We start from the raw sequence: 14,689 nt of genomic DNA on the forward strand, positions 1-14,689 counted from the left end.
CTGGGCACAGCGGGGTAACGTCACACCCACAGCCCCCGACGACGCGCGTAAGCGCCTCAGGGCTCCTCGCGTTCCTCTCACAGAACGCCCGAGCAAGCGCTGCCCAAACCGGGCAGCACTTCCGGTAGCCCAGCGGGGCGCGCAGCGGCGGGCCGGAAGCCCGCGTGACGCAAAGGAAGGCGGGGCCATCCCCGGAAGTCGCCCCTCCAGTGGCGCTGGGCGCGTGGCCGCGCAGCGGGAGGCTGAGTGCGGAGGAAGTGTGGTCCCGCCGGCGCGCCGTCCTGTGAGCCGCCGCCATCTTGTGCGGAGGCGGAGGAGCGCTGCGCTGCGCTGCGCGGAGGAGCGGCGCCCCGCCCGCCGTGCTGCTGCCGCGGCGCCATGTCTGCTGAGAGCCCCGAACCCGCCTCGGCCGAGGAGCAGAAGGTGGGTGGCGGCGGCCCTGTAAGGGGAACGGGCCCTCGCGGGGCGCTTCCTTACCTCCACGCGCGCCTCGCTGAGCCGGAGCGGAGGCGCCGGCCCGCGGCCGGGGAGCGGCTCCGAGAGTAGCGCCGGGGGGAGGGGGCCCTAGATGGGCCGGGCGGGCAGGCGGGCGGTCTTCGTTGCCCTCACTCAGCGCCTGCGGCGGAGCGGTTCCACCGCGCCGGGCCCCGCGCTGCGCTCCAGGCGGCACACGGCGCTCCCGCCCGCGCTGGAGGGCCTCGGCCCGTGGGGAGCCCCGGCCCGGCGCTGCGCGGTGGGTTCCTGAATAACCCCGCGTTCTCAGCCCGGCGCGTCCCCTCGGCGGCGGTACCCAGACAATGGCCGCGCGCAGCCCGCGCTGCTGAGGGCTCCCAGAGGGAAGGGCGGCCGTGCTGCTCGGCGGTGCCACCGCGGTGACAGCGCACACAATTGTAGATGCTCTCGGCCGTGGTTCGCCCTGGCAGCGACGGCGGCGGCTCCCGGAGCCGTCCGTGCTGTTTGGACGCGCGCTGCCGTCCCCGCGGCCGCTGCTGGCGGGCACGTTACGAAACGCTGGTGCGTCGCTGCGAGGGGCTCTGGAGGGAGAAGGGCCGCCCATCCCGGCGGTCTGAAGCTGTTGTTTAATAATTCACCGTCTGCAGTATGCATTAGTCACGCGGGGAGGAAAGGTTTGGGAGTTGGCGTGGAACCGTGCCATCTGGAGCGGCGCGGCGATCGGAGCCCCGGCTCCTTGCAGCGGGGTGCTCGCAGCTGCGGCCCTGGCGGGTGAGCCTCGGAGAAATGCCGCTCCGAGCACTCGGAGCCGTTCCCGGCCTGTGCGGCACTCCTGGAATAGCGCCGTGACAGGAGCGCACCGACACATGCGGCAGCGCGCTCATTGTGCTGCCTTCTAGCGTGTTCTGGGGAAGTCGGGAGACCGGGGCTGACGCTGCCAGCAAAGTTTGGGTCTGAAGTCCTGAAACGCAGTGCTCGTGCGCTGCTCTGAAACGCTGCTCACTGCCTGAGAGATGGGCTCCTGTGCTGACCTTCTCATTTAGTTATAGTCAGGGCAGGCGCTCAAGACAAAGGAAAGCCCATAAAACTTCATTTTCTCTGAGCTTCTATCCTGTGATGTCAGAGCTACAGATTAGTACTGTGGCTTTGCAGTGTTGGCCTTCAGAAACGTTTGTCTGGGTAAGTAAGATGAAAGGTAGGCTCAGTTAACACTCAGCTCCACAGTACTTGCCCAACCAACCCATTTTTTAGTACGCGTTTAAGATGAAGCCCCCACGGGAACACTGGGGCAGGAGGTTGAGACTTCCCTTACAGACTCGCGCGCTGCAGGAAGCTCACACGTACGCTCAGTGAAGGGTGATGTTGACTGAAAACTTTCCAAGAGACCAGTGCTTCCTGTTCTCTGTGTGAAAACTTGGGATAGTGGCAGGAGGAAGTTCAGCAACAAAGAAACCTTCAGATGGTGGTGAATGTGTGCTTGCTTCATTGATGCTGTTTTTGCTGTAGAAGTCCATGTTTTTCAGGAAGCTGTTTGCAGTGGTACCTCTTGTTTCCAGACTGGCTTTTCCCATAGCCGTAGAGTTATGCTGCTGTCATGTTTTTCTCATTTTCTGCTTTATATTCCTGTCTGATGTCTTTTGCTAAAGAGGATGAGCTTTTCATAACGTGCATTGACAAGGCTTCTTCTTAGCAGTGCAGCTCAGCTGTCCAGCAGATAGCAAACCGCTTGGTTTTCATGCATCCATAAAGATTAAAAGCAGAAGCCATCTTTAAATGTGTTAGGTAACTACTGGCTGTGCTGGTAGCTCATTTTAATGAAGTGAGCAGACCTCATTAGCTGTGCAAAAATTCCTATAGAGAACTAAAATTACAACTTGTGTGGTTGTCACTAGGAAGAACTGCGTGGTACATCTTGATTTTTCTCCATCAGTTGTCAATCATTTGGTTGCTGCCTCTATAATAACTCAAGGGAGAATACTGCTAATGTGCCATTGGCGTTGCAGGTTTGGGTTAACGCCTTTGTGTCCCAGTGATGCATCTCCAGGAGAGCTCAATGCCATCTAGTCCACAGAAGAATAGAAGGTCAGGACAAGCAGGCAGCGATCTTCCCTAGAAAGCTCCCAGGCGTCCTCAGTCAGTGGTATGCAGGCCTCCTGAGCTGCAACTGAACACATCCAGAGCCTTTCTGAATTCATATAAATTGTTGGCGTCCCCAGTATCCTTTGGTGAGGAGTTTTGTAGCTTAAATACATGTCATCTGAAGAACTGTTTTAGGTATTTTTGAACCTGCTGTCATCTGGTTGTGTCTGAAGCCGCAGTCTTTGTATTGGCATTCTTCTTTGAGTTATAGCTTTGGGGGTCTTAGTTGTTCTTGGTCATGAAGAGAAGGTGACTGCAGTCTGGATCTGTTTTAGCTGCATTGATGCACAATGCAGTATATGGTGTGTTGGTTGCCTGCTGTGTGATGATTTGTCAACCCTGCGAGTTTGCATAAATGTCTCCTTTGATGCACTGTGAATGTGTATTTGTGCGAGCTCTTTATTGTTGGCCCTCTGTTCTTAAAAATATCTCCTTCGGTTGGTGTTGGCAAAACACGTCCCCTCGAGTGTCTTGTGTGTTGGCTCAACAGCGAGTACCCAGTGATTCAGCATCATATGTTGAAAGCGTTCAGCTGAAGGGACAGCTTTGAGAAGGTCCAGAGTCAGCGTTGGCATCATCTGGAAAAAAACCACCATGGACAGGAGCAGCGGCTAAAGAATGTTCGTCATGTACACATGGAAACTGTGCTCTTCCTAGTGTGATACTGTATAGTGAGAGACAGTATAGCTCTGTGTTGTGTCAGGGAAAGTGCTTGCTTATCTATCTGTATCTTGCTTTGTAATTTTCATCCAACTAAAAAGCATCGGTTCCAGTCCTTGGAGAAGTTTCTCTCGAGCTGCCGTGAGGATTTCTGTCCGTAAGACTATTAATTCAGATTCCCTCTATGTTGAGAGATGCTGTTTTTGGGAGGGTCTTGGAGTCACGGAGCAACCAGACAGGGCGTTGTATTTTAAGTCTGTTATAAACTTTGCTTGCAAGGTTTCTTACCAGGAGGGTGCTGGCTCTTAGAGAGCTGGGAGCTGCTGTTAGTCGGGGTGGGCTCATGGGGCAGCTCCCAGCTGCTCCCCTGGCCTTGTGCGGCTGCTGGGTGATCCTGAGGGGGACACTGACCCGAATGAAGTGCGGCCTGACAAGGGGGGAAAAGAATCGGTAGATGGGTGTTCTTCCCATCACTTAGTTCCTGTAACTCACTCATGTGGAATACGTGCGGTCATGCTGACGGATGCAATGCGAAGGATGAAGGTGTGGATGGAACGGGGTCTGAAGAGGCTGCCTGACAGCCCCAAGTGAACGTGCAGCCTTAGTCACAGCTGAATATGAGACCCTCCTGGTTTCAATGGCAGTTCTTCTTTCCTGGCTAACAGTCTTTCTGTGACTTCAGATGATAATTGCTGTTCAAGAAGTACAGCAGTCAGCGCAATCAATATACATTTTTCCTGAACTTGCCATGGTTTGCATGCAGAAAATGATCGTGGCCGAATACCGGAAGGCAGTGAAACTAGTATTTTGTATGGAAAATATTTTCAAAATGATAGAGTACAAAGAATTGTGCTTCTCACATTCAATTACTGCGTGAACCAGAGCAAAGGACTGTGAAGCAGAGGTCGGTGATGAAAGGCTGATTTACCAACTACAATTTTTCCATATGATTGTCTTCACATCATCACTTTGTTCATCCGTATTTTACAGTGTTCCTATAAATATGCTTATTCTATGCAGAAATGTCTTCTTTTAACTCTGTCTCTTAATGACAGCGTTGGCCTCCCATAGAAGGCCAGTGCAGAGAAATACAATAATGTTCATTATTAATACAGCATCAGGCATGTTTTTGAGCTACTTTAATGCTATTTCACAATAAGTAGCAATGTATTACAGTTGGAACAGAGTCATAAAAACTAGATTGTTGAGGGAGTAATCTGCTGAACCTCATGATGAGGCAGGGTAATTGAGAAGTCCTGTGAGTCGTACCCATCTTTCACATTTGTTCCTGATGGAACCCTTGTTTTGACCAAAATATGTATGTTTGTGTTTTTTTTCTAAGCTGAATTGCAGTTTGCTTTTAGTGATGGCTAATTGTCTGTGGAAGTGAGATGCGTTGAAGAGATCCCAGCACGTGTCCAGAAATCTGCGTGTTGGTGAATTACCTGCAGAAGTGTTCTATGTAAATAATTGATTGTGATATTTCTTTTAAAGTCTCGCTAATTTTGTTTCAGGAGATGGAGGATAAGGTGATCAGCCCAGAAAAAGCTGAAGAAGCAAAATTGAAAGCGAGATATCCTCATCTGGGCCAGAAGCCAGGAGGCTCAGACTTCTTGAGGAAGAGGCTTCAAAAAGGAGTGAGTTCTTTATTGTCTGCAGGGTACAGATGAGAAATTCCAAAATCATGGTATCTGTGATTCTTTGCATGAGGAAAAACACTGTGAATTTATCTGTGAAAGCTCAAGGGAGAGTTTTCACAAAATGCCAAACCGACAGGATAGCTGCATACGACACCAACGGCTCAGCTGCCATTTTTAGAAAAACTTAGCTTAGAAGCTGGCTTGCTGTGGCTGTGATGGTCTTCCACAAAGAAAACACAGTAAACGCTGGGAGTCAGAATCTCATCCTTGCTTTGTGCTGATCCTATTTTACTATTCTTGCGTTTTCAAGATGCACAGCCGCTGTCTTTACGTGTTTTTAGCACATGACGGTGTAGTGTTCGCAGCCACCGGCTGACGTCGGTGCTTGAGAACGGTGGTGTCATTCTGAATATATACACAGGCAGGAAGTTAGAATAAAAGGAGGAGGAGAGAATTTGTGTTTAAATCTTGCTCTGCATTTGACCAGTCTCTTATTTTCTTAGTTATCCAACTGTTGTTGCTTTTTTTCGTGTTTAATTATTCATCAGGTGATGATGTAATCCTTTTCAGGCATGTTAAAATTCTGTTCTTGGAATAATCCTGGTCTGTCATTATTTCTGAAGATGCTTTCATTGCTGCCGTGCTGTTTTTTACTCTCATCTAGGCCTTTTGAGTGCACGCAATGATTCCAAGTGTAAATCCTTCACAGACCAGCTGTTGGAGTTCAGTGCTGATGTAATTCTGTGCTATCTGGTAACATCTCCGGGGAGTGGTTACTGTTGGCAGGTTTCTGGGATGAGCTTTCTCTCACAAAGTAGTGCGTGTGCAGCTTGGCTAATGGCTGCTGGGGCAGGCAGGTGGGAGATGAGGTGATGACTTCTGTGGTCAAAGGCAACCCAAACTTGGCTGAGTGGGTTCAGTGTCCATGTAGACACTCCAGAGGCAAGGTAAGTTTGTGTTGTACTGGTTGTTCAGGGAGACAGACCAGCATCCAGTCCAGAAGGACTGGGCATAAAGGAATTATGATGACTGCTGGCACTCAGTGTAAATGTGATTAAAAAATCAAGATAATCTCTGCAAGACCTTAATCTTGATTGTAGTGCTACTTCATGCAAAGCTTGTTACAGCCTGTAGTTTTACATTTGAGTATAGGGAGGCCAGTGGGCATTTTAATGGCCCCGACATTTGGGATTCTGCTGGTATGGTGAAAGATTGCATAGAGGTGTGGGTTTTGATTTTCAGTCTGCCTTCTTCAGTTCTCCATTCCTGATTGTTAATACCTTTCTTCCATGTTTTATTTTTTGTTATATTTGTTTAGCATGCTCTGCCTCTTACACCAAGGAAAGGTGCTTCCTCATTTAAGGCCCCTAGCTTACTTCCTGGATTGCTGAAATTTAAAGTAGAGTGATGAAAGTGAGCGTGCCCTCAGATACAGCCTTTCTGTTATGAAGACACCTGAATAGATGTAGAATCAGTTTGAAAGGGAGGACAAATATAGGCCATCTGTGAAAAGCTAGAGCAAATCGGGAGAACACAGGAGCACTTCAAAGAAAGAAATGGGCTGATATTCTTATTTCTAAAAGGTGGAAAGGTATTTTTTCCTGTAGGTGTTTTTCTAAATGTACTATTAACTGTAGTCCAGATCTTTCTTTGGCAACTAGGACATGCTGCCCATTGCTGTTTGCTGTCCAGAAATGTTCTACGTTGTGTGCACATGCCATTATTAGTGCATTTTTTCCAGAATAATATTAAGAATGGATGCCATGCTCCCGTAGAGGGATTCTACTTGGAACTGTCTATTATATAGATATGTGAACAGTCAACACATCTAAACGCTGAGCAGTGCTGTTATTACCTAGTTCCTGTTTAAAAGGTTGGTTGGTTGTTTCTTCAGTCTTGAAGAGCAAAATATGAAAGCCTGTTTCCAAATCAGGTTACATTATAACTAAAGCCTAGTTTGCAGATGTGCCCCGGTGTTCTGGCACGGTGAAAACAAATGAAATAAAAAGATTATATTGTCAAGAGTTGAATTGTGAGAAGACTTAGTGCTAAAATATGGGGGTTCAGGTGCACTGGTTGCATGGGAAAAACAGATTCAGTGACTTTGAGGTTCTAGCAGACTCTAAAAGGGAACATTTAAAGCCACCTTCAGGGGACCTTGCTTTGAAAACAAACCAACCCTGCCTCCTTATCTTAGGTAAAGACTTTAACGTGGGTGTTGAAATTACTTCTGTTCAGCAACTGCTGCTGCTGCTAACATCTTGCAGCTGGTTAGCACTAATACAAAATGAAGAGCATAGTTGCAGTGCTGCCTGGAAGTGCATAAACATAGCAGGTTGTGATGGCTTTCGTTCAACTGAGTTTGAGGAGTAAGTCCATGTAAAGCTACATAGTGTTCTGTCGGAGGTGGTTATCCATTGTAAGCAACAGTTGCTAGAGTAAATCTCTGTCCCAAATCTAGTTTTTGGCCTCATTTGACAACCTGTGCAAATCGTGGGTTATAAGTACGTTAATGGGAGACCTCATAGTGAGATGTAAACAAAATACAAGAGTTTCCCAAAACACTGAGTAGTTAAAGCATTGATACAGGCCTTGGATGAAATTCCATGGCTCATCTTACTGCAGTGCTGATAATATTTTGAGAAATCTGGCAACAAAGAATATGAAAGGTAATGCTATTAAAGATTTGCTCAAATATTGAGGCACGCTGTTTCACAAATTCACACTTAATATACTCATGCTTGTGTTCTGAAGAAAGCTGGAGCCTCGGATAAGAATTTCCTTCACACAGTGTTTCTTAGAAGGATTGCGTGGCAGATCTGGCTTAACTAAATAATTGGTTTGGGAACTTTAGGGATTATAGTTTCACTGTTTTAATGTATGCAGAAAAAAGGTTTTCTTGTTAGCGTGCAGTTTCCTGCTGCTTTGATCTTCTGGTACGATAAAGCAGAGGCTGTTCTCCAGCCTTACTTCGTACATTGTTTGGTTATTCTGTCTAGCAGAACTCGTTCACTGCAGCGTAATTTCCAAACCCCAGGTTTCACTTGTGGTAGAGCAAAGCCCTTTGAAAGCTAGGATTAGAATAGTGTTCACAAATGTGTATGGTTAAGGCCCTACATATGTCACGACACCTGCACCATAGCTGATGTTTACAGTTGTGTTCTTAATAGTCTTGATTTTTTTTTTGGAATTGACATAGCTACCTTGCTAAATGAGAAAGTTTTGTAACTATTAAGTTTTAACGCATCTATATTCCTTATAGAATTCAGTTTATGCATCTGATAACATTTCAGGCTTTTAATCATGTATGTGTTTTATCTTCTAGCAAAAATATTTTGATTCTGGTGATTACAACATGGCTAAAGCAAAGATGAAGAATAAGCAACTGCCTACTGCAGCTCCTGACAAGACAGAAGTCACCGGTGACCATATTCCTACTCCACAGGATCTCCCACAGCGGAAACCATCTCTTGTTGCTAGCAAGCTGGCTGGCTGACGAGAACAGCTGAACTGCATGATAATTCTCATTCCTGTTATTTCTCCTTAATAGTTATTTCTCACCCTCACATCCCCTTTTTCTTTCTTACACTAAGTCATGAGACTGACAGCTTTGCAGGTAGCGGTAGCATGTGCTGCTATGGTAAGGGAATACTGTTTAGAGTAAAACGTGTAGTATTTGGACTAGTTAAGAACAATGCACTGATTTTTAAAAAAAGGACAAGTTTGGTTAGAGCAACGTATTCTACTTGAAAATGTACATATTGCCCATTTCCTAGTGTAGGACTGGTTCCAGCAAGTGACATCGCAAGTTTTACAACTTCTAATGTTTCTGCTTTTGTTATTTCACCTTAATTACAGCATATTTGTATTTAATATAACCTCCAGTTGTGTTGGGTTTTTCTTCTGTGTTTGGGTTTGTTGTCTAAAATAGAGGTTTAGACCACAAGTTGCTAGATGGTAAAGCATGTATAAAAACAAACACAGGGCTCTGATTGAATTTTGTTTCTGCTCTTGAACTTGAACGGCCTTAAACCTGTTTCAGCTTTAACAATAGAGTTTTTACTTGGGCAATATTTGCCCATTCTGGTGTAACTCTTGTGAATCTAGTGCTTATTGACAACTGCCTGTTGAAGCTGGTATTCTTTTCAGCTCCGTAGCTTAGGACACACTTTTGTTGAAGATGTGAATGAAGTGTGCATGTGCATAGACTGTTGAATTCACTCTTGTGCCATTTTTGTAAATACAATAGTTTTGCACAACCTTTTGCAAATGTCTATTAATTTTACATTTTAAAAAGCAGATAATGTGCCAATCAAAGCACAAGTGATTCTGTACCTTTCCAAGTCTTGGCCCGAAACGGGGAGCCCAGGCTCTTGCTACTGAAAGTAAAAATGACAGACCTGAAATTTGTGAAACACTTCTCCTTACACTTGACTCAGCCTTATGCTTTTGCAATTGTACACTTTGTTTCGCAACAATGTCCAGCATTCAAATACAAATAGATAAATCTGAAGTTCGTACGTGTATTTAAAGGCAGGTGCCCTTTCTGTTCAGCAGCTCTTTAAGCTTTTAAAGGTGAAATGCTCAGCAGGATGACATGGAAGGTAGTTAGAGATTTTTCCCTTGTGGCAAACTCCAAATCTAGGCTTGCTGAGAGTTGATATGCAATTGTCTTTGGGCTATTTTAGACTTCTGGAAGTGAAAGGCTAGAACTGTTTTTTTTCCCTCGAACTCCTAAAATAGTAGCGGTAGTAAACTAACTCCTTTTTTTTCTTTATACAGCAGCCCCTCATTGGCTTTGGGAAATAAAACCAACTGGAACGTATTTCTATAGTGACCGATTGAGAAAGTGTTGATTTTTCATTTTTAGAAAATAGAAACAAACTGAGTTTGTTTGTATGCTACAGATCGTGAGTACTAGATTGCCAGAGTACGCAGCTGACGTTCGGTAGCTAACCTGATGCTGAGTATGATTTGTGTGGTGAAATTGGGTATATTAAAATGTAGCGATCCAAAATGTAATTGGTTCTAATAAAGGCAATCGTAGCCAGATGCTCTTTGGGAGTGTAAGAAACCCTTTAAAAAGATCAGTGTACCCAATCCTATTTTCTTAAAAGAAACAGTTCTATGAAAACAATCTAATAAAAGCAAATTTAAAAACAAAAAATAAAAACCCATGCAGGTATTGTAAGGGAAACCACTCTTGAAGGTGCATGTTTTCAGAAGGATGCACTTTGTGTTGATATATTCAGAAAGGTCTTGCAGGATAAATGACTGCTCGTCAAAAAGACTCCCCCCTATTTTCTGCAATGCTTTCTAATGGTAAATATAAGAAAATGATCAAGATGAGATGAATAATCTTAATTTGGTCCAGCTCTGATTGGCAAATGAGCAAAGTATAGCAGTGTCTGTATAATGTATGCTCTTCAGTTTAGAGAATTTTTGAAATTGCTAACTTGATTCTTACCAAGTCTTTGTGGCCCTTTGCTTGTAATTAGAGAAAGCCCTTTTATTCTTGTTCTTCTACTAGCATTTTAAAGAACTTGTGATTTTTCCCAGAACAGGTTGAAGAAATGGACTGACTGGGTTTAAGCAAGAAGTTAGGCTGGAAGGATGACAAGCGAACTGGATATATTGAAACAGAGTGTTTTCTGTAGATGTTTGTCCTAATGTGAAAATCCCTCTTTATTGTTTTGTGAACAAATGAAAATCGAAACTGAATGATAGGACTGGGCCTGAAACACACTTGAACAACTGAAGGTGACTTGCTTTGTACTGTCTGGTTCCATTACTCTGTAGCTCACATAAGGTGAGTTTTCTTGATGCTTGGGAAGGTTTTAAAAAAAAATAACCATTTAAATTTAAACATTCCTCTCACTTAGCTGCAGATCAGCTTGTCCTGCTGGTTGGATAACACAAGCTCTTTCGCTGCTCACTCAGTGACTTGCAGTTCTTAAGGTTACTACAAATTCAGCTAGAAATAGATTATTGGACGTACTGTAATAATACTAACGAGTTGGGTGACTGGTTACGAGCCTTTCCATCTGACCGACCTCAAAACAGCTGTTTTGACTCCAAACACTGTTTAAAACCTAGGAAGTCCAATAATCGTAACAGTAAAGCAATTGTGACTGCAAATTGATGCTTACTTTCAGCTTACTCCAGCAAGATAACTCAGCTATCCAAACGTGTGTACATAATGTATTATATGAGTTTTACCATTTGATAATGACCTTTTTCAAAGAAAACCTGCCCACGCTGTAGACTGGCAGTCCCTTTCATATTTTGCCTTTAAAGATAGACAGTGTTTCGTTATTAGACTAGTACTCATCTAGGCTTCTCATAGCAGATAGCGCCAACGTTTTATTGGAGGTAGTTACAAGTGAATTAATTCCAACCTCACAGATACGTCCCCAAATTTGTAGCACCAAAGGCTTCCCTCTCATTGTTCTTGACGTAGTAGGACAGTGTTTGTATAAAAGCCACAGGAGTACATTTTGTTGGACATAATTACACCCAGTCGAGATGTTAAGGTGATAAAAATGTCAATTGTTCTTTACAAACTTACACATTGTATAGTATACAGAATAAATTGATCTACTTAGTTTTTATTGCAACGTGGAGATTTGTCTCGTCTTTACTGTGGTTTCCTAAATGATCCTGCATACTTCCCTGTTCTCTATGGAAAGTTTCTAAACCCTAACTCTTGCTACTCTGTACCATGAAAAATATGACTGGGTTTTGGTTTCTAGTATGTTAGACTACAGAATTACTTTAATGTAATCACATTTATATATATTTCAGTGCTTATTTTTCTAATAAGGCAATTAAAGCTTATTGTTTGAAAACTCCGTAACAGATGATTGTTTTGGTCCCTTACACTGATTGAAGGGGATTTCTGGGAGCTCACCTGGCAGTTGGAGGTTTGCATCGCTGTAAGGCGGCGTTAGCCTGAACCTGGCAGTTTCCAAGAAATCAAGATACCGGGCAAAATCCAACTACTTTCAAAGTCACATACTGTGACTTAGGTACTGGTCCTTGTGCAGTTTCAAGTTCCACATGGTGTATCTACGCGGTTAGCACGATAACCAAGGTCAGAGTAACACCCTCTGTACCCTGCATCTCTAGCAAACAGAGGTGTCCAATTTGAGTGGCAGCATCCAGATGCTGTGCCAAATCAATGCAAAGGAGTACAGGCATTAGCATCCTCATTCTAATGGGGAGGCACAGACAAACCAGGTAAATACAGCGTTATGCCCAAATGGAATTAAATTAGTTGCACAGAACTGCCCTCGGAGGAGCTCAGTGTTCAGCCGCTGTGCTCCTGGAAGGTGACCGCGTTCGTCAGGCAGAAGGTGAAACTGCGGCAACGTGTGTGTTTGGTGGCTGGGGGCAGCCTGGGGGTTGGAAAGAGGAGACGGGGGGATCGTGTAGGGATCACATAGAGCACGTAAGCAGGATGAATGTGTTTTAATGAAAAGTGGAGTTGGACTGACTGTTGTTTGATCATTCCTCCCTTAGTAGCAGTGATGCGCCCCTTACAGGTTCAAGTCTAGGTAAGTCTGAATGTAGCAGGCACTGGAGTCTGTTTCTTGACTGACATGGAAAAATAACGACAAAGCCTCCACCCATTTCAGACGTATTTGACTGCTTTAAAACTAGGGCTAGTACTTTTTTGTTTTCTGATTTGGTCTAAACAACAGATTTCAGTTGGGTTTAGTCTATTTTATTGGAGAATAATGTACCTTTCAATAAAAGAGGTATGCTTGGGTAACCCATCAGCATCCCGAGGCAGTATTGCAGAATGGCCATCACTGACATTCCCAGTACAGCAAGATCTGTAGAGTTGTTTCCATAATAGATTTGAGGAAGAAACATCTGTGGGAATTTTCCTTGAGAAATAGGGTAAGCATTTTTAAATGTGCAGCACTTTCTAGGAATTGAACTGTACGGCTGAAATTAAAGCCAGATGGGAGCTGCGGGTTCTTCAGAACGTCAGAGCAGTTCTTGGCTGATGGTTTTAAGCCTCTGAAGGAATCTCTGCAAACTGTTGAAGACACCTCTGTGATGTTCCAGAGAGCAGAGGAACCTTCCTCGGAGGATTAGGCAAGTTAACTGAGGCAAGATCTCTGCATGGGGATTTCAGAGAATCATATCATCATAGAATGGCCAGTGGAGAATCTGCTCCTTATGTAAGGCACGATGTGACAATAGCCAAGTAGGAAGGCCTGAAAGATAGGAGATGAGGACATCATGAAAATCTTACCATTAGGCGCGTGATGCAGGAGCTGCTTCTTAAGGTAACAATGAAGCTATCAGCCTAGCTACCTTACAATCAGGTTGTTTCTTGACAACTTTCAGTGCCCCCAATTCCTGTCCTTAATGACAGATGTGAAATCCAGCTTTATGTAAATTGTGTCAAATTGTAGTAGATTTTGGACTCGTACCTATTTTCTGCTGGTGCTTTTAATTACGTTTGGCTCCTGAGCTCCAGCTGAGAGCGGCTGATGCAGTAACCAGAGGCCAGGCAAACTCCTGAAATGAGCATCTCCGATAGAATAGGTGGTATCCTGAAAAAGGGGATTGAGCATCAGATGTGGAGCAGCATACATAGGTGCGCTATCCTGTAGGTATAGGATAAAGTCTATAAAATGGGGACAATCCTGCTGTGGAACCCCAAACCACTTGTTCTTTTGTTATGCGTGGAAGTAGACTGGTAGCTGTGGTGTGGACCTCTCTGTTTTGCCGCAGGGTGCACGTGAAGAGCAGCTGTGCAAACTTCTTGGCCAAAGACCTCTCCCCTACCCTGCGTCCATCCCCAGGAACCAGTTCTCGGCTGTTCTGATGGAAGGTGCCTCCTCGGCACGGGGCAGTGGTGGTCGTCGTGGATGTACTGGTGGAATGTGGGAAGGAAGGGTTTGGTGGGCTGTTTGGGGTTGGGTTTGTTTCTTTGTTTAGTTCTCATTAAATGGTTTCTGCACCTCTCCCTGCCAACCTCATCTCCAGATACATTAACCTTGCTTTATTAATCATGAAGATTGGTACAGCTGCACCTAATACAAGGAACACAGGTAGGGTTCCATGTTTTCATCTTACCGCTGTTCTTATTTTCCCTTTGTGCTCACTGCCTTCTCTGTGTCCCCTCTTTCCAGTAACAGTGAAGTACAGCCAGGCTGCAGCAGTTGGGAATGCTTGTCTGGGAGTCGGGGCTTTGTTTTCATCCTTGGTGTATGATTTGGAGGAGGTCCCTATCTCCTCCATGGCCCTCTGCGTCAGCGGGTTTGCCTGTTCTCTGCGATGGACAGGGCAGGTTGCTGGGGCGCCCAGAAAGTGGCAGAACGCAGAGCTGCTGCTGACACGGATGGGTTCTGCAGGGGTGACGCCAGTCAAAAGTCAAAGCAGTTGTATGGAGCGCGGCTCGGCTCTGCTCTGCTCCAGGTCCCTCCTGCGTTTGGGTCCGCGTGGAACCAGGGGATGCGTTCCCAAAGGCAAAGTGCGCACATAGGAGCGCTGCAGTTCTGCCGTCCCGAGGACTGCTGCCGTAACGTGGGAACCGTGGGCTGATTAAGCGGGGGCTTACTCCCTTCCGACGGGGGAGTTGCATTTTCTGAAAATGTTTATTTCCCTCAGCCCCCTCAGTTCGGAGCTGCGTGCGCTGCTCTGGGCCCGGTACTCCTCAGCGTTCCACCAATGACCTGAGCGTTACAGACGCACACCGCGGCGGCGGCACCGGGCCGGGAGAGGCCGCCCGCCCTTCCTCAGCGCGGCCGAGGCCGGGGGCGGTGGCGGCGGGCAGG

General features: G+C 45.7%; 1 protein-coding gene and 1 long non-coding RNA gene across 2 annotated transcripts; one reads left to right on the forward strand and one right to left on the reverse strand.

Moving 5' to 3' along the window:
• On the forward strand, window positions 205–11,748 carry ARPP19 (cAMP regulated phosphoprotein 19). The gene is made up of 3 exons (XM_021407846.1): window positions 205–423; window positions 4,767–4,889; window positions 8,218–11,748. Exons 1-3 carry the CDS (start codon window positions 379–381, stop codon window positions 8,386–8,388), a joined length of 339 nt encoding a protein of 112 aa, XP_021263521.1. The 5' UTR covers window positions 205–378; the 3' UTR covers window positions 8,389–11,748.
• LOC110403993 lies at window positions 12,603–14,669 on the reverse strand. Its single transcript, XR_002441998.1, has 2 exons — window positions 13,340–14,669; window positions 12,603–13,120 (listed from the first exon to the last, which is right to left on the reverse strand). It is a non-coding gene; the product is annotated as an uncharacterized LOC110403993 (long non-coding RNA).

Source organism: Numida meleagris, chromosome 9 (assembly GCF_002078875.1).
Source record: "Numida meleagris isolate 19003 breed g44 Domestic line chromosome 9, NumMel1.0, whole genome shotgun sequence".
In the NCBI taxonomy this organism is placed as follows: domain Eukaryota; kingdom Metazoa; phylum Chordata; class Aves; order Galliformes; family Numididae; genus Numida; species Numida meleagris.

Bases quoted from the DNA above. Each gene is read 5' to 3' on its own strand.
- ARPP19 (XM_021407846.1), top strand. From the start codon at position 379: ATGTCTGCTGAGAGCCCCGAACCCGCCTCGGCCGAGGAGCAGAAG. The intron at 424-4,766 runs GTGGGTGGCGGC...ATTTTGTTTCAG, and splicing joins CCTCGGCCGAGGAGCAGAAG to GAGATGGAGGATAAGGTGAT. The intron at 4,890-8,217 runs GTGAGTTCTTTA...TTTATCTTCTAG, and splicing joins GGAAGAGGCTTCAAAAAGGA to CAAAAATATTTTGATTCTGG.